This window comes from Rana temporaria, chromosome 12 (assembly GCF_905171775.1).
Source record: "Rana temporaria chromosome 12, aRanTem1.1, whole genome shotgun sequence".
Lineage (NCBI taxonomy): Eukaryota > Metazoa > Chordata > Amphibia > Anura > Ranidae > Rana > Rana temporaria.
This window is the reverse complement of record NC_053500.1, coordinates 25,629,413-25,648,403: the sequence shown is the minus strand read 5'-3', so window position 1 is coordinate 25,648,403 and position 18,991 is coordinate 25,629,413. Positions and strand designations below refer to the sequence as shown.

Here is an 18,991-nt window from a genome sequence, read left to right as displayed (position 1 = left end):
TGCAAGAGACATTTACCCAACCATGATGGTATGTGTAGGCACTCTTGGATACGACATTATACTGGATTACAATGAAGAGGGATTTTTTTGATCAATTAGCAAAGGAAAATGTATATGGGATAAAATAGAATTTTAAGATACTGTTAAGGACACAGTACATGTACTAATTGAGGATGTACAATTCTATAAATCTTTTTTTGAAAGGTTTGAACCTGTATATTTTCTGCTGTCCTTGGCTCCACTAGGGAGATAGATAGATTTTTTTTTCACTACAAGTTTCCTTTTAAAGGAATTGTCCTTTTAGAGCACATCTAGTGTAAAATTCAACCTTCTTACTAGGGATGAGCTCCGGCGTGTTCGCACAGTCCACGTGCAGAGCCCGCCAGGAAGTCTGCACGGCGCTGCGCTAACCACAGGCAGGGAGACATTTCCCAATCTCTGCAGCCGAGCATCAGGACAATGTCTCCCTGCCTGTGATTAGAGCAGCGCAGTGCCGACTTCCTGGCGGGCTGTGCACGTGGACTGTGCGAACACGCCGGAGCTCATCCCTACTTCTTACACATCCGGCATTTCTCTAACCCATCATACGCAGTGTCACCTCTGACACTCATAATTGTAAGCTGAATCCTCAGTATTAGAATCCTCATTGATTTACAGCATCGGTCACGTGAGACGTACTGCTATTCGACATTGTCGTAAATCCGTATAACGTCTGATTGGTCGTTGATTAGTTCCAGAAGGTGAAACAGCTTCTCCTTGTCAGAGTCTGATGGCTGTACAGTGATGGTGGGCAAATACTCAGGGCCGGAGGAGATCGGCACCATTCCCAGGGTGACAAGCTGCGAGCGGACATCTCGTAAGGAAGGCACTTCACAGATGTACTGAAAAAAAAAAAAAAAAAAAAAAAAAAGTCATATGGAGACAGGAAAAACGCAAGTTCAAGAATAATCGGAGAAAATATTCACTGAATTTATCCAATAAAAGCAGCGTCCTGCCCAAAAAAATAAAAAATAATTGAAACCAGAAGCTACACATACTGCAGCTGCTGGCTTTTAATAAATGGACACTTACCTGTCCTGGAGTCCAGCGATGTCGGCACCCGAAGCTGATGCCGCCGCCATAGCAGGTAAGGGGACCCGGCAGTGTAGCCTTTCCGCTTCATACCGGGAACCCTACTGCGCATGCATGAGGTCCGCACTCCTCTCTCCTATTGGCCCGGCAGCCAGGAGCCTTGGGCCGTGGCCCAGACTCCCGGAAGTGGGAAAGGATACCTATCAAAGACAGGTATTCTGTCCCCCTTAAATAAAATAAGGATTTTTGTACTCCCCATTAAACCCTTTGCTTGGAGACACAGACACAGGAAGTCTTAAACCAGGGGTGTCCAACCCGCAGCTCAGGAACATTTAGCATGCAGCCTGGCAAGCCACCATGTATGGAAGGATGCAGGAGATGCATAGATGTTGCTTTAAAAAAGGCCTGGATTCTTTCCTAAATGTACATAATATAACTGGGTATTAACATTTCTAGGTAAAGTTGATCCAGTGAAAATCCTCATTGGGGGGGAATCAGGAAGGAATTTCTTCCCTTGTAGCAAATTGGATGATTGCTGGGGTTTCTCGCCTTCCTCTGGATCAACTGTGGGTGAAGGATTGTGTATATGGGATTGTTTTTTTTTGGTTGAACTTGGGAGCCAAACAAGTTAACGCCACATGGCTGTATCAGGGGGTGCTGGGATGGGCTGTGCCCCTCCAAATTTCAGTTGTGCCCTTTAAAGCCCCTCACAGCACAAAACAGGGTTGTCAACCATCATTAAATTCAAGGAGAGTTTGTAAAATCCATGGATTTTTACATCCGTCCATGAATGTCCATTACGGTTAGTTCACAGGTTAGTAACGGATATTCACAGACTAGGTTCACACTTCTATGGGTATCGCGGCTGTTTCCACACCCAAAACTGCGAGAACCAATGGGAAAGCACCATGCAATTCCCCAAGCGCTGCGGTTCAAAAATGGTGCAGGAACCTTTTTCCTGCATGAAACGCAGACACAGTAGCCCATTCAAGTGAATGAGCCGTCGTGCCAAAGAAAATGCGGGCCAGGACAATTTATTTTCTTCCAATGTGGCCTAGGAAGTTCAAAAGGTTGGACACCTCAGTCTTAAACAAAACTGTACAGCAACCGAGGATAACCCCCAACACTACCACCAGCATGCCCCATTTTTGGAGCAAATTATTACCAAGGGCATGATCAAACACACACACACACACACACACACACACACACACGTGGGACCTGTGCCCCCTTAGTGGATGCCAAGATAAGAATTTTAAGGCAAGTACAAAAATCCTACTTTCTTTCTGATCCATTGAGGGAGACAGGAATAAAAATAGTACAACAGAACTGGGGGGCTGCCTACAGCTCAAAAAGAGTTTGATTAACCTTACGCCTGAAGCTGTCACCAGATAAGCCCGTAGCATCCACCTGGTAGACCTTAGAGAACAAGTGAACAGAAGCCCAGGTATCAGCCTTGCAAATCTGAGAAACAGTTGCTCATGCTAAAAGTACCTCCGAGCTGTTGGTAGAAAGCGAGCTGGGAGCACCAGGTACAGCAGGACTGCCAAGATGTCAAGAATCAGAGTATAGGCTTAGAGTAAGATGCAATGTACTAACAAAATGTGGACTTTCACACACGGTGAAGAATGGTACCAAAAACCTAGGCAAATTAAGTAGCCCCTGATTAAGTAGCTCTCAGCGGGTCCATTAGAGCAGTGTTTCTCAACTCCAGTCCTCGAGGTGTCCCAACAGGTCATGTTTTCAGGCTTTCCATCATTTTGCACAGGTGATTTGATCAGTTTCACTGCCTTAGTAATTAACACAGCCATTTCATTTGAGGGAAATCCTGAAAACATGACCTGTTGGGGCGCCTTGAGGACTGGAGTTGAGAAACACTGCAATAGAGTCTGATCCAGGTATCCGAGTGCATCCCGACCATATGATTGCGATCTTTCCCCAGCCTGGACTGGCTCTGTGCTGTCAGCTGACAGCGGGCTGCACCCTACTGTCTGCTGAAAACAGGTCACAGGAATGCAGAACAAACTGCATTCCTGTGATCCACAGAAAAAGTATAAACCTTCCATTCGGTATCAAGCTTTCCCACAACGGTCCTCCATCACTCAGAGTCTCCGATAACGAGCTTTGGCTATACTTTTTCTTTAACCCAGCTGAACTGAAGGAAAATTATTTGTCATCCTACGATGCTAGCAAAAAAAAAATTGGGGCATGCTGGTAGTAGGAGTTATCCTGGGCTGGCCTAGAATTGTTTTTTTGCCAGTGTCCAATCCTCCTGTAAGCGGCAGCATAACCCAAAAGATTTAAGACTTACAGTGTCCCTCAGCGAATAAAAAAAAAAAAAAAAAAAAAAAAAGAAGCTACACGGCTACAATTTAATGAGTGAAGATTTTCAACTCTTTTAGTAAATCAGCCCACATCTGTGTATTGCTCTCTTCCTAAATTAACCACTTGCCGTCGGCAAAGTGGTTGTAAAATCCTGAGTGGACGTCATAGGACGTCCTCAGGATTTTGAGCCGCTGGGGGCGCGCATCGCGGCGATCGTTGTTGCAGGGTGTCAGTCTGACACCCCGCAACACCGATCAAGGTAAAGAGTCTCTCACGGAGAATCTTTACCACGTGATCAGCCGTGTCCAATCACGGCTGATCACGATGTAAACAGGAAAAGCCGGTAATCGGCTTTTCCTCACTCGCGTCTGTCAGACGCAAGTAGAGGAGAGCCGATCCCTGCTCCTGTGACAGGGGGGGTTTGTGCTGATCGATTATCAGCACAACCCCCCGAGGATGCCCACACTGGACCACCAGGGATGCAAAAAAAAAAGAAAAGAAAAAGGTATGCCACCCTAGACCACCAGGGATAAAAATGACACAAAAATGGATGCCAATCAGTGCCGCAATGGATGCCAATCAGTGCCGCAATGGATGCCAATCAGTGCCCACAATGGGCATCACTGATTGGCAGGCATTGTTTGGCACTGATTGACATCCATTAGTACAACACATACGATAGTGCCCATCCGTGCCACCTATCAGTGCCCATCCATGCCGCCTATCAGTGCCCATCCGTGCCGCCTATCCGTGCCACCTCATCGGTGCCCATCAGTGCCGCCTTATCAGTGCAGTACCATCAGTGAAGGTGAAAACGTACTTATTTACAATGTTTTATAACAGAAACAAAAGAAAACTTTTTTTTTCTAAATTTTCGGTCATATTTTTATTTTTTTTGCAGAAAATAAATATCCCAGAGGAGATCAAATACCACCAAAAGAAAGCTCTATTTGTGGGTACAAAATGATAAAAATTTAGTTTGGGCACAGTGTAGCATGACCGCGCAATTGTCATTCAAAGTGCAACAGCGCTGAAAGCTAAACATTGGTCTGGGCGGGAAGGTGTATAAGTGCCCTGTATGGAAGTGGTTAAAGTAAAATATTTTTTCTTTGTGTTTTTATTCAGGCCACACCCTATTCAATAAAATGGATTGGTTGCCAAATGTCACCTCTAGTATTCTGGAAAGGAGATCAGCAGTGGCAGCTGATGTATAGTCTCTTTCTTGCTCCTCACCTCCGTGTTGTCCATAAAGTGTGATGGGTGACCTTACTGAGCAATAAGGAGCTGAAGAAGGGACAGAATGCACTGCAACAATGACAAGGCTGGTCATTTTTACCCAAAAATCATCCTGGATTTTAAGGGTAGAGGAACTTTTCACCGGGAGATGCTTACATCACACAAGTGGATGAGCCGACATGCAGTTTGGCATGCTTATGGTGCTATTGCTTAAATTGTTTGTGGGTCAGATGTTTGTCCTACGCCCTCGAGTACCCATATTCTTTATATCCAGATTTCCACTCCTCTTCTCACCTTGTAAATATCATTGTCCTCCTCATCTTGTGATTCCTGTACATCCTCTGCTCCTGCCTGTATAGCAAACTCCAGTGCCTGCTCCATGGGCACAGGACTGCCACCCTTGTCATAGGGCTGTACGGTTACCACTCCCTTCTTAGTAAAGCAATGACGGGCTCCATCTGTAGGGATTCCTCTGTAGATTATATAAAATAAAAACGTAAAACTCAAATACAAACAAACACTCACCGCAACAAAGTGGCAGACCAATCAAAAAATGTTCTTTTTTTGGATAGAACCTCCAGCTTCTACTACGGTTTCTCTCCAGATTGGTGGAGATTTCCTGTGCCAGGGGAAATCGCTCTGAATGGGACATGCATTGTGATAAACATTTTTTTCCTACAAAAACACGCAAATCTTGAAGCCATTCTTTTTTTGTATGGAGAATTGAGGTCATGCAGTGGTGGAATCTTGGGATCCCACCTAGAATACTTATGGCCCGTACACACGATCCGAATATCGTACGAAAACTGTCGTCCGAGGAAGAATCGTACGATTTTCGGATCGCGCGTACACTACTTTCGAGAGCCGATCACGACAGTTCATGCGATATTATTCGATACCAGATCGTACAATTTTTGTTTAGTAAGTATAGTTGTCGTCCGAAAATACAACACATAACATCACTTTCGATTTTTTTTTTCTGCTGTACGAGAATTTTCGGGACTTTAGTAACCTATTCAATTTCTACGTGCAACTATTAAGCGGAAAAAGTCGATCTGTCGTACGATATTAGGATCGTGTGCACGGGCCATAATTGTCATCTCATCACATGAGCCCCTGGGTGTTCTATGAGAGCAGCAAGTATTTTAAGCAGGGGCTTATATAAACAGTTCTACATAGTGGGCCAGATTCAAGAAGCAATTGCGCCCGTGTAACCATAGGTTACACGGCGCAATTGCTTACTTGCTCCGGCGTAGAGAATGCTCCTGATTCAGGAACATCGCTACGCCGACTGCAGCCTAAAATCTGCGTGGCATAAGGCTCTTATGCCACGCAGATTTTAGGCTGCATTCTAGCGAAAACCGCTAGGGGCGCTCCCATTGTGATCTGTGTATAGTATGCAAATTGCATACCAACACCGATTCACAAACTTGCGCGGGCCCTGCGTACGCAAATTACGTAATTTCCGTACGTCGGGTTTCGCGTAACGTTACACATCCTAATAGCAGGCGCAGCCAATGCTATAGGATGGCCACGTTCCCGCGTCGCGACGTTCAAATTTTACGTCGTTTGCGTAAGTGGATCGTGAATGGCGCTGGACGCCATTCACGTTCACTTTGAAGCAAATGACGTCCTTGCGACGTCATTTGCCGCAATGCACGTCGGGAAAGTTTCCCGACGGAGCATGCGCTCTACGCTCGGCGCAGGAGCGCGCCTAATTTAAATGATTCCCGCCCCCGGCAGGATCATTTACATTAGGCGCCCTTACGCCGGGCAAGTTAACACAGCGCCCCCGCAATTTACGGAGCTTCTGCTCTGTGAATCGCGGGCAGCGCAGAAAACTTGCGCGGGCGCAGGGCAAAAACGCTGCCCTGTGCCTGCGTAAGAAAGGCGCAGATTCTTACTGAATCTGGGCCAGTGTTACATCAGCACAGGATGTAAGAGTGATGCAAGGTGAATCTAATTTTTTTATTGTATATCAACAATTAAATTGCCTCTGTGCTTTGCTTGTGCAGGGCGCATTATAGGATCACTTTAATACAGCCCTCCTTCCAGCAGCACCTTTCCTTTAATCCCATCATTCATCTAGAGCTTGACACCCCAGATGTTTTGAACTACATTTCCCATGATGCTCACCTACACTGCAGAGTGCATGAGATATCATGGGAATTTTTTTTCATTCTATGCACGGAGGTAAAAAACCCTTCTACATACAGCTCCCTTCCCAGTCCCCTCTAAAAACTTACATGAGCCTGATCTCAAGCCAGTGATGTACATGGGAGCAGTGGCTCTCTCTCTCTCTCCTCATTGGACAGAGAGACAGCAGTGGGAGTAATAACTACAAGATGGCGATCGGTGGTGCATACTCCGTTTAGGAGCTTCAGTCAATTTCATGTGCTCCTCCCAACCAATATGGATTGTATTTAGCTGTGGTGGCAATGGGTCACGTCAGTTCTGACGAAACGTACTTAGGGCGGAGGTCGTGACGTCACCACATTCTATGCTCTGTCCCACAGGATTGTGGGTATTGGAGTCCTTTCTATATGCAGGCCCGTTTGTACAGATTTTAAATTTGTTATTTTACACTATGCGGGCCTGATTCTCTGTTTTATCATTGTCGGAGACTCTGAGTGACAGATGACCGGTGCGGGAAAGCTTGAAAGGTTTTTCCACACAAGCGTTTTTAGACTTCTCTTCAGAGAGTCCGATATCCAAAAGGTATGGAGACATCTTCACTGGTGTATGCACACAAGGGGGCAGATCCACGTACATCGGCGGGTTTTTGCGTCCGGCGTAGCGTATCTAAGATATGCTACGCAGCCGTAACTTACTTTTTTTTGGAATCCTCAAAGAATTTGCGCCGTAAGTTACGGCGACGTAGTGTATCTTTGGCGGCGTAAGGGCGCGCAATTCAAATGGATGTGATGGGGGCGTGTTTTATGTAAATACGTCGTGACCCGACGTAAACAAAGTTTTTTTTGAACGGCGCATGCGCCGTCCGTGGGGGTATCCCAGTGCGCATGCTCGAAATTAAACCGGAACAAGCCAATGTTTACGACGTCATTCTACGCAAATTCCTATTCGCGGCTCATTACGCAAACGACGTAAAAAATTCAAAATTCGACGCGGGAACGACGGCCATACACAACATTGAGTACGCCTCATAATAGCAGGGGTAACTATACGCCGCAAAAAAGCCGAACGCAAAGACGTAAAAAAAATGCGCCGACCGGACGTACGTTCGTGGATTGCCGTAACTAGCTAATTTGCATACTTGACGCGGAATTCGACGGAAACGCCACCTAGCGGCCGGCGGAAAAATGCACCTAAGATCCGACGGCGTACTAAGACGTACGCCTGTCGGATCGATCCCAGATGCAGTCGTATCTTGTTTTGTAGATACAAAACAAAGATACGACGCGGGAACTTTAAAATTACGCAGCGTATCAATAGATACGCCGGCGTAATTCTTTTGTGGATCTGCCCCAAGGTGTTTTAAGTGGAGCTGGGACAAACAGATATTCTGATATAAATCACCTGGATTCAGCATATGGTTGTGGACTGATCATATCATCTATATGAACCTTTTTCTTATATATTTTATTTTCTTACATTTTTATGTTTCTAATTAATTTATAATCACAAGAATTTAGTGCTGCATGTGGTCAATTAATTTATTTTCATGTATATTATCCTGTAAATATGTTTGCTGCAGCACACAAGGTTTTTTATTGCCATTTGCACAGTTTCACCTAGATTGATGCTCTCAATTATAGCCAGTGAGGAGAGTAGGAGGCGGGGCTAAGCCATGCTCGGTGCATGTGTGAATGGACACACAAAGCCAGCTTATGAAGCAGCACACACACACACACGAGTGCCACCATAGCAAACTGCTTGCTATGGGGGCACTCAGCAGGGAGGAGGGGGCCAGGAGTACTGGTGGGGGACCCAAAAAAAAAAAAAGAGGTGGAATTGGGCTGCTCTGTGCAAAACAATTAAACAGAGTAAGAAAGTATGACATGTTTGTGATTAAAAATGTTGCCTTTAGAATCACTTTAAGTCCGTTAGAGTACAATTACTTTTAGTCAGACACAGTTACATGTTGTTGTTCAATAGGTCTCCGCTCACCTACCCATTTTTGTTCAGTAGGAGTTTTATTTCTGAAAAAGTACGACTGGTGCTGTCAGTCAGAAGTTCAATGAGCAGGGAAGCTCCTCCAGGCCCTCTTGCTTGGTACAGTACATAGGAGGTTGGCTTAGACTTATCCTGAAAAAAGAGAAGCTAAATAAGCTCAGTTTGCAGCGAGACCACACAGAAAAAAAAAAAATAAAATGGAAATATACCCTTTTTTTAATAAAAAATAATTATGATATAGAGATGATAGATAGATACACACACACACCATAATCTGTGTGTGTGTGTGTGCGCGCGCGCGCGCGCGTGCGTGTTTATATATATATATATATATATATATATTTTTATTTATTTATTTATATTATAGATTTTTTTTTTTCAGAAAATAGGTGCAGGAACTCAACCACGACCCCGTTCAGTTTTCACAAACAGTAGAAGGGTCTTAAAGGGGCATTACATACCAGGATTGCATTACATACAGAGTGCAGAGTTCAGGGTGTTTCACACAGAGTGCAGAGTTGTCACTTGTAAACACAAAAACCAGACTTCTGTGTTTACAAGTGATTGTGGTGAGCAGACACCAAAGGGTCTGAGCCAAAGGTGGTGGAACTGAGTTCCCCCAAGTTCCCCCTGAAAAAAAAGCCCTGTGTTTTCCCAGCATGGGTATGTACAGGAATTTGCAATGCATCCCCTATGGTGGCAGCCCCATTGTTGTCTATTGGGACACAGCGGCGGCATGGTCATATCTGCTGTGTGCCAATGTGACATGTGAATGTGGGTCCCCAAAAAACGCACACAGGGAGCATTCGGGGGAACAAGTACCCAAACGCATGTCATATTGGGACACAGCGGCTGTGTCCATGCAGGGAGATGCGCGCAACATGTGTGCATCCCTGTGCCGATTAAACATGGCACTGTATAGGGCACACATGTAATCGCCCCGTGAACGATTACAAGCAAGTGGCTGCTATTAGCTGTGGGAGACAACAGCTTTCAATGGGACTGCAGATAATTGGTTGAAACCATTTGCAGGTGTAAATACACCATTAAACATTGTATGGTCTGCTGCACTACAGGAAAGCTTAGGAATGGGAAAAAAAGAAAACAACCCATATTTTCTGTATGCAAGGCTTCATTTTTAGTAGCACACCTTTAGTCATTTCCAGTGGCGGCTGGTGCTCCAAATCTTTGGGGGGGGAGCGCAAAGAAATTGAAAAATACCCATCAATTGCAGCCACTGTGCCCCAAGGAATTGCAGCCACTGTGCTCCATCAATTGCAGCCACTGTGGCCCATCAATTGTGCCCCCCCCCACCCGCTGTCTGACCAGCACTTACCCCATCTCGGTGCCCAGTCAGGCAGCGGGTGACGGCGGCAAACTGTGTAATGGGCAGTGGGTCAGACGATGGCTCCTGTGTCCTCCAAGCTTCCCCCGTGGATCTCTTCTTCCCTTCTGCTAGGCGTCCAATAGGATTGGCTGTGCCTTTAGCCAATCAGGGTATTAGACCCGTGCTTCCTGATTGGCAGAGAGGTGATTCAGTGTTTAGAAAAGCAAATATTAATTTGCTTTTCTAACACACCTGGGTGGGCTCTGAGCGCAATGCTCTGCGCTTCGAGGCCACCTCCCCCCCCCCCCCTTAAAATTAGAAGAAAAAAAAAAAAACACGTTGAACCAGGTAGGAATCAAACCTACGATCAGAGTCCACCTTTTTTAAGCCTATTAGAGCCCATGGCTCTAATCAGGTACCAAAAAAACAAACACACACCCCTGCCACTGAAATTTAGTCGCCCGGCGTCCAAAAAGAGGCCCGACGCCTGAATAGGGGGTGGCCACGGCGGCCATGGATAGATTCATGCAATGCATGGCATGGCGTGATAGAGGGGGTGGCACCCATGCACCCTTATTAGACGGGCCGCCCCTGGTATTTCTTTGTTGCAATACAGAAGTGATAAACAGTGGGTGTTGTGGAGAGGTTTCTGAAGCCTTGGTCCTGTATAGCACACCTGGATTGTTGTAAGGATTCAACAATACTAACGGATTTATACCTATGCAGTTTTAGTGCATTTTGCACTACAGTCCATTTAATGGAACACGTTCTGTAGTGCAAATCTGCAAAAAGCACTAAAAATATGCCTAGGTGTAAATCAGGCCTTAGACTCCGAAACTCAATGAGAGATATAAATTCCTCCCCATACACCAGGATTCACTTTAACCAACTTACAGCTCCTTTAATAGCAATCTCAATGGAAGACTTGGGCATATTCCTTTGCCGGCACTGCTCCACCAGGTTGTACAGATGTGGATTTAGCTCGGGGTTAGGGCCTCCTTCTGCAAAGAACAAACAGCAATTTTCATCACAACTTCCAATGGAACGCCAGTCATTTTTTTCCCCAAGTTTTGAATAGAGTGGGGAAGGGGACCTCTGCAAGGCTTTTATTACTGCAGGAAACTTTTTTAAAGTCGGACCGACCTGTGTCGGACCAGTTAGGACGGCTCTCGTAGGAAAAATTGATTTAGACACGTCGTGTGCTTCCAAAGTCGGAGCGTATGCCAGCTTATGGGAATGAAGGCCTGTCTCGTGAGCGTGTGTTTTGAGTGGCACAAAAGATTCCGCGAGGGACGCGAGAATAAATTCCCAAAAGATAAATCAGTGCTTAACCACATCAGCCCCTTAAGGATTTACTCCCTTAACTGCTTGCCGACCGCCCACCGTCGTTTTACGGCGGCAGGTCGGCTCCCCTGCGCGAGAGCACGTAGCTATACGTCGGCTCCCGCGCAGGCCACTAGGGTGCAATCGCTCGTTACAGAGCGGGGACCGGGAGCTGTGCGTGTAAACACACAGCTCCCGGTCCTGTCAGGGGGAGAAATGCCCGACCGTCTGTTCCTACAATGTATGAACAGAAGATCAGTCATTTCCCCTAGTGAGGCCATCCCCCCCCTACAGTTAGAACACACCCAGGGAACATACTTAACCCCTTCCCTGCCCCCTAGTGTTAACCGCTTCACTGCCAGTGGCATTTTTCTAGTAATCCAATGCATTTTTATAGCACTGATCGCTATAAAAATGCCAATGGTCCCAAAAATGTGTCCGAAGTGTCCGCCATAATGTCGCAGTACCGAAAAAAAACGCTGATCGCTGCCATTACTAGTAAAAAAAAAAAAAATAATAAAAATGCCATAAAAATACCCCCTATTTTGTAAACGCTATAACTTTTGCACAAGCCAATCAATAAACGCTTATTGCATTTTTTTTAACGAAAAATATGTAGAAGAATACGTATTGGCCTAAACTTTTTTTATATTTTTGGGGAATATTTATTATAGCAAAAAATATTCATTTTTTTTCAAAATAGTCGCTCTATATTTGTTTATAGCGCAAAAACTAAAAACCGCAGAGATGATCAAATACCACCAAAAGAAAGCTCTATGTGGGGAAAAAAGGACGCCAATTTTGTTTGGGAGCCACATCGCACGACCGCGCAATTGTCAGTTAAAGCGACGCAGTGCCGAATCACAAAAAGTGCTCTGGTCTTTGGGCAGCAATATGGTCCGGGGGTTAAGTGGTTAAAGAGGGATCCCACCCACAATTTTTTTTTTTTTTTTTTTAAAGTCAGCAGCTACAAACACTGTAGCTGCTGACTTTTAATAAGGACACTTACCTGTCCTAGGCACCCGCGATGATGCCCCCCCCCCCATGCCGATCCGGATCATTGCAGGTCCCGGCGCCGCCATCCTCAGTAAGGGGAACAGGCAATGAAGCTTGCGGCTTCACTGCCCCGTTTCCTACTGCGCATACACGAGGCTCGCGCTGCTTTGGATGGGCGGCTGCCCTTTGGGATACACACAGTTCCCAGAAGGCAGCGCGCCCCATTCACCAGGAGGATGCGGAAGAAGACCCACCGCAGATAAGGAAGAGGAAGATTAGGAATATCCGCCTAGCAACAGGTATTTCGGGTGAGTAAAAAAAAAAAAATTCCAATTTTTTTTTTCTTTGCAGCATTTTCCTGTCATTTTTTTTCAGGGTGGAACTCCACTTTAAATGACCAGGCCATTTTTTTTTTTTTTTTTTTTACAATACGGCACTGCGTTGCTTTAACTGACAACTGCGCGATTATGCGACATTGTACACAAACAACATTTTATGTCCTTTTTTCTCCCCGCTATGAAAAAAAAAAAAAAAAAAGGGCGACAATTTTGGCAAAAAAATTTAAAACTATTTTGCTAGAATAAATATTTAAAAAAAAAAAAAAAACTTCATCACTTTAGGCCAATATGTAGTCTACTGGCGTTGATATATAAATCGGACACTTTTTTGGGACCAGACATTTATACAGCGATCAGTGCTATAAGCATGGTGGTGGGAGTGTCATGTCTGGGGCTGCATGAGTGCTGCCGGCACTGGGGAGCTACAGATCATTAAGGGAACCATGAATGCCAACATGTACTGTGACATACTGAAGCAGAGCATGATCCCCTCCCTTCAGAGACTGGGCTACAGGGTAGTATTCCAACATGATAACGACCCCAAACACACCTCCAAGACAACATCTGCCTTGCTAAAGAAGCTGAGGGTAAAGGTGATGGACTGGGCAAGCATGTCTCTAGACCTAAACCCTATTGACCATCTGGGGCATCCTTAAACGGAAGGTGGAGGAGCGCAAGGTCTCTAACATCCACCAGCTCTGTGATGTCATCATGGAGGAGGGGAAGAGGACTCCAGTGCCAACCTGCCAAGAGGAAAATAATGGTGGCCACACAAAATATTGACACTTTGGGCCCAATTTGGACATTTTCACTTAGGGGTGTACTCACTTATGTTGCCAGCGGTTTAGACATTAATGGCTGTGTGTGGAGTTATTTTGAGGGGACAGCCTCGGCTTATACTTGAGTATATACGGTAATAATATATCTTTATTTATAATTTACACACACACACATAAACATAATATACACTCATAAATATTGCTGTAATCATTTGTCACCAGCTCCTACCTCTGACAGCCACTTTGATCAACATGGATAGCTTAGCAAACATCCTCGCCCTCTCGGCATCCTTCGGCCCTTTGATATGTTTGACTTTGGACCATTTATTATGCCCAGCAAGCGCCAACGCCGAGGTGTGAATGGCCGATTCCTTCAATAGAACTGAACTATTAATTCTGTTCCGGGCTTCCTGACAGCCCAGCAGGGACCTCCAAAGGTTTCTCCTGTAGGGCGAGCAGATCCTCCCAAGTACTACAGCCATGGTGCTACAGGAAAAATCTGCAGATGAGAACAGACAGTAAATCAACACAGTGACACGTTCAGTCATTCATTTCCGGGAATCCTCAAATCATAAACGCTGCCAAACACACTTAAAGAGTATCTAAGTTCAAACAAAACGGTCATGTATTTCAGCGCTCCTGTCCATAGATGGCTGCATTCATTTTTTTTAATAATCACCTGGTGATCCTTCCTAGGGTGGCAACACCAATTACTCCACTGTATGTATGGTGGGAGCCATGGTTGTCACCCAGGCTGGATTGCAAACATGTCCTCCCCTCTTCATCTCCCTTATATGGGGGATAGAGAGATTAGTAGTTTACAGAAGGATGGCGACATTATTTGTGCTTTCAGTTCAGCTCACAGGAAGTAACAAGGACACAACACACCGTATATACTCGAGTATAAGCCAAGTTTTTCAGCACATTTTTTTGTGCTGAAAATGCCCCCCTCGGCTTATAATCAAGTTATCTTTTTGCGCCTGATTTTTGGGGACCCAGTAACGGCCGGCCTTAGGTCCCCTGGACCCCAAACTTACCACACATGTAGCCCCACTCTTCCTCTACGCGTGTGCAAAGTTTGTTGTCTGGGGGACCTACAGCCGGGGAGCACCGATTTTTCAAAGCAGCCACCACATCCCAGGACTGCATTCTATTATTTATGTGGGTCCAGCAACAAACATGTTAAAGCGGAGCGCCACTCTAAAGTGGAACTTCCACTCATCGGATCCCTCCCCCCCTCCGGTGTCACATTTGGCACCTTTCACGGGGGAGGGGTGGGGTGCAGATACCTGTCTGAGACAGGTATTTGTACCCACTTCCGGGCATAGACTCTGCGGGGACATGCGGGCAGGACATCAATTCCCCCATGTTGTGTTCTGGGAAACACTCGGCTCACAGAACACAGCGGGGACCAGTGAGGACGGCGCAGCGCGTCTCGCGCATGCGCAGTAGGGAATCGGGCAGTGAAGCCAGAACGCTTTACTTCCCGATTTCCTCAACGAGGATGGCGCTGGGGGCAGCAGAATGACGAGCGATCACTCGTCTTCTCCGGCCGACATCGCTGGACTCCAGGACAGGTAAGTGTCCATATATTAAAAGTCAGCAGCTGCAGTATTTGTAGCTGCTGGCTTTTAACCACTTAAGGACCGCCTCCTGCACATATACGTCGTCAGAATGGCACGGCTGGGCACATGTATGGACAGGTACGTCCTGTACTAGTACCCATCCATGAGTTGCGGGCGCGCTCCGAAGCTCCGTGACTGGGACCGCGGGACCCGCAGACCCGATCGCCCCTGGAGTCCCGCGATCGGTCCCCGGAGCTAAAGAACGGGGAGAGCTGTGTGTAAACACGGCTTCCCCGTTCTTCACTGTGGCGCCGTCATCGATCGTGTGTTCCCTTTTATAGGGGGACACAATCGATGACGTCACACCTACAGCCACACCCCCCTACAGTTGTAAACACAAACTGCAACTGTCATTTTCACAATAAAGAATGCATTTTAAATGAAAAAAAGGACAATGGTCCCAAAAATGTGTCAAAATTGGCCGAAGTGTCCGCCATAATGTCGCAGTCACGAAAAAAAAACGCTAATTGCCGCCATTAGTAGTAAAAATTAAAAAAAAAAAAAAAAAAAATGCAATAAAACTATCCCCTATTTAGTAAACGCTATAAATTTTGCACAAACCAACTGATAAACGCTTATTGCGAGTTTTTTTACCAAAAATAGGAAGAAGAATACGTATCGCCCTAAACTGAGGAAAAAAAATTTTTTTTATATATTTTTGGGGGATATTTATTACAGCAAAAAGTAAAAAAAATAGATTTTTTTTTTCAAAAATGTCGCTCTATTTTTGTTTATAGCGCAAAAAATAAAAATCGCAGAGTTGATCAAATACCACCAAAAGAAAGCTCTATTTGTGGGGGAAAAAAGGACGCCAATTTTGTTTGGGAGCCACGTCGCACGACCGCGCAATTGTCAGTTAAAGCGACGCAGTGCCGAATTGTAAAAACCCCTTGGGTCATTTAGCAGCATATTGGTCCGGTCCTTAAGTGGTTAAACCCAAAAATGCTTTTTTTTTTTTTTTTTTTACCACTACTATTCCCTTTATATTGGCTTTTGGAATTTACAAATGCAGCAATTTAGAAAGGTTTAGCACTGGGAACATTTTTTGATAGATAAAAAGTGCATTTTATATACATCTATACAGATCAGGACAAATGAGGAGGAAAGAGGGACAGAGGGACATTGCTCCAAATCAGAAGCAGTTGGGATCTATGAATAGGGACCTTAGACTGTAAGCAGGGACTGCTTGGAATGTATAGGATGAGTGCTATGGAAGTAAACAATCCATGTATACTGGGGATGATCTGATTGATGTGTAGCAGTGATCACACCCCCTGTGCTGTAATACTACAGACATGAACACTGGGAAATCATATCATGGCTCCTCCAGAAATCAGACACAATCCCCAACACTGACCTCCAATCTTCACATTTTACTCTGCCCAGTGTCCTCTCTCTGCCTGTCTTCCCATATGTCGGTCGCAGTGGGGGAAGCGTGCGCTGGTTGCACCATTCCTCCCGGAAACAAAGTGTGTGACGTTTAGTTCCGCCTGTTAATCAGTCCGGTGTGCAGTGGAGAGGGAGGTGGGAGAAGCTTTCCTTCTTCTATCTGTGTCTTCTATGACCCTCCAGGGATAATAGACATCTGGAGGGGATTGGGCCAAGTAACCCTTTCATGGCCACAGCATGATTTGGCATGGGCAGTGTTAAAAGCTAAACAGTGTATTTGCGTAGCCCCCCAAGTTGCCCCAACTGTCCCTGATTTAGAACAAAGTCCCTCTGTCCCTCATTCCTCCTCATTTGTCCCTCATTTTGGGCTGATCTATACAGTATATAAAATGCACTGTTTGTCTTACAAAAAGTGTTTCCCATTGCTAAACCTTTCATTCAATTTCCAAATTGCTGTATTTGTACATTTGTAAAGCCAATCTGAAGGAATAGTAGTGGTTAAAAAAAAAGCACTTGTGAATACAGTGGGGTAGATTTGGAGAGAATTTTCACCGGCGTATCCACAGATACGCCGCGTAAATTCAAATCTGCGCCGGCGTATCTACTTTCTGTATTCAGAAAGCTAGATACGCCGACATTAGCCTAAGATACGACTGGCATAAGTCTCTTACGCCGTCGTATCTTAGGGTGCATTCTCACGCTGGCCGCTAGGTGGCGCTCCCGTAGTTTTCAGCGTAGAGTATGCAAATTACCTACTTACGTCGATTCACAAACGTACGTGCGCCCGGCGGTAGTTTTTTATGTTGTTTAAGTAAGTCGTTTTCGTCGTAACGTTGCTCCTGCTATTAGGAGGCGCAGCCAATGTTAAGTATGGATGTCGTTCCCGCTTCGAAATTTTAATTTTTTACGTCGTTTGCGTAAGTCGTTCGCGAATAGGGCTGGACGTAATTTACGTTCACGTCCAAACCAATACGTCGCTGCGCTGTACTTGGGAGCAATGCACACTGGGATATGTACACAGACGGCGCATGCAAAACGTCAATCACGTCAGGTCATCATATATTTACATAAAACACGCCCCCCCCCTTCCACATTTGAATTACGCACGCTTACACCGGCCCCATTTACGCTACGCCGCCGCAACTTATGGAGAAAGTGCTTTGAGAATACAGCACTTGCTCCTGTAAGTTACGGCGGCGTAACGTAAATACGATACGCTGCGCCGCCGTATCATTGCGCGCCCCTACCTGAATCTACCCCAGTATAATGAACCTTTTTTTGGGGGTTAATTTTCCTTTAAGGGGGTGTGGCAGGGGGCGTGTCCTATGCCTACATACGTTTGGTAGTAGGTGTTCCTCATTCCCATCTCAAAATCTTGGGAGGTATGCAATTTCTAAATAGCTGCATTTGTAAATTTCAATAGGCAATATAAAGAAATAGTTGTAAATAAAAAAATCTAATCTTTATTTGTTTAATTCTCCCTTAAGGAGGCGTGGCAGTGGGTGTGTCCTATGCCAACATACTTTTGCTTATAGATGTCCCTCGTTCTCATCTCAAAAAGTTGGGAGGTATGGTATTTATAACCTAATCTTTTTTTTATTAACCTTTGGATCCCAGTCTAAACTCACCTGAGTGATCCCACCGGGAATCTGTCACTGGTCCAATCATAAGCCACCTGGTACAGGAACTGCAGGGAAATCCCACCAGGAAGCTGTCACTGTACTGGTCCAATCATAAGCCACCTGGTACAGGAACCGCAGGGAAATCGCATGGTCAAAATGATTTCCACGCAGGTCATGTTTTGAAAAAGGTGCATGCACCCTTTTCTGCGGGAAACACAGGCATGTCAGCCTATTCAAAACATCGACTGAACACACAGACAGGTGTGAAACGAGCGTAAGGTAGATTCCATGTCAGTTTTTGCTTCTGGGTCCCCCTCTCCCTCCACAGAGTCTCAGGTCCCCCCTCTTCCTCTACAGAGTACCGGGTCCCTCTCTCCCTCCATAGAGTCTCTGGTCCCCGTTCTCCCTCTACAGAGTACCGGGTCCCTCTCTCCCTCCACAGAGTCTCTGGTCCCCCATCTCCCTCTACAGAGTACCGGATCCCCCTCTCCCTCCACAGAGTCTCAGGTCCCCCATCTCCCTCTACAGAGTACCGGATCCCCCTCTACTTCCACAGAGTCTCAGGTCCCCCCTCTCCCTCTACAGAGTACCGGATCCCCTCTCCCTCCACAGAGTCTAAGGTCCCCTCTCTCCCTCTACAGAGTACTGGGTCCCCCTGTCCCTCCACAGAGTCTCAGGTCCCCCCTCTCCTTCTACAGAGTACCGGATCCCCTCTCCCTCCACAGAGTCTAAGGTCCCCTCTCTCCCTCTACAGAGTACCAGGTCCCCCTCCCCCTCCACAGAGTCTCAGGTCCCCTCTCTCCCTCCACAGAGTCTCAGGTCCCCC

The 18,991-nt window shown here is 45.9% G+C and overlaps 1 protein-coding gene across 1 annotated transcript; it reads right to left on the bottom strand.

Moving 5' to 3' along the window:
• Positions 1 to 519: 519 nt before the first annotated feature.
• On the bottom strand, positions 520 to 16,630 carry LOC120918560 (translational activator of cytochrome c oxidase 1). Its single transcript, XM_040330203.1, has 6 exons — positions 16,512 to 16,630; positions 13,759 to 14,028; positions 10,988 to 11,094; positions 8,765 to 8,898; positions 4,927 to 5,104; positions 520 to 881 (listed from the first exon to the last, which is right to left on the bottom strand). Exons 2-6 carry the CDS (start codon positions 14,009 to 14,011, stop codon positions 681 to 683), a joined length of 873 nt encoding a protein of 290 aa, XP_040186137.1. The 5' UTR covers positions 14,012 to 14,028; positions 16,512 to 16,630; the 3' UTR covers positions 520 to 680.
• Positions 16,631 to 18,991: the final 2,361 nt, after the last annotated feature.

Bases quoted from the DNA above. Each gene is read 5' to 3' on its own strand.
- LOC120918560 (XM_040330203.1), bottom strand. From the start codon at position 14,011: ATGGCTGTAGTACTTGGGAGGATCTGCTCGCCCTACAGGAGAAACCTT. The intron at 8,899-10,987 runs GTAAGTTGGTTA...CTCTTTTTTCAG, and splicing joins AGATTGCTATTAAAGGAGCT to GATAAGTCTAAGCCAACCTC. The intron at 5,105-8,764 runs GTAGGTGAGCGG...TATAATCTACAG, and splicing joins CTCCTACTGAACAAAAATGG to AGGAATCCCTACAGATGGAG.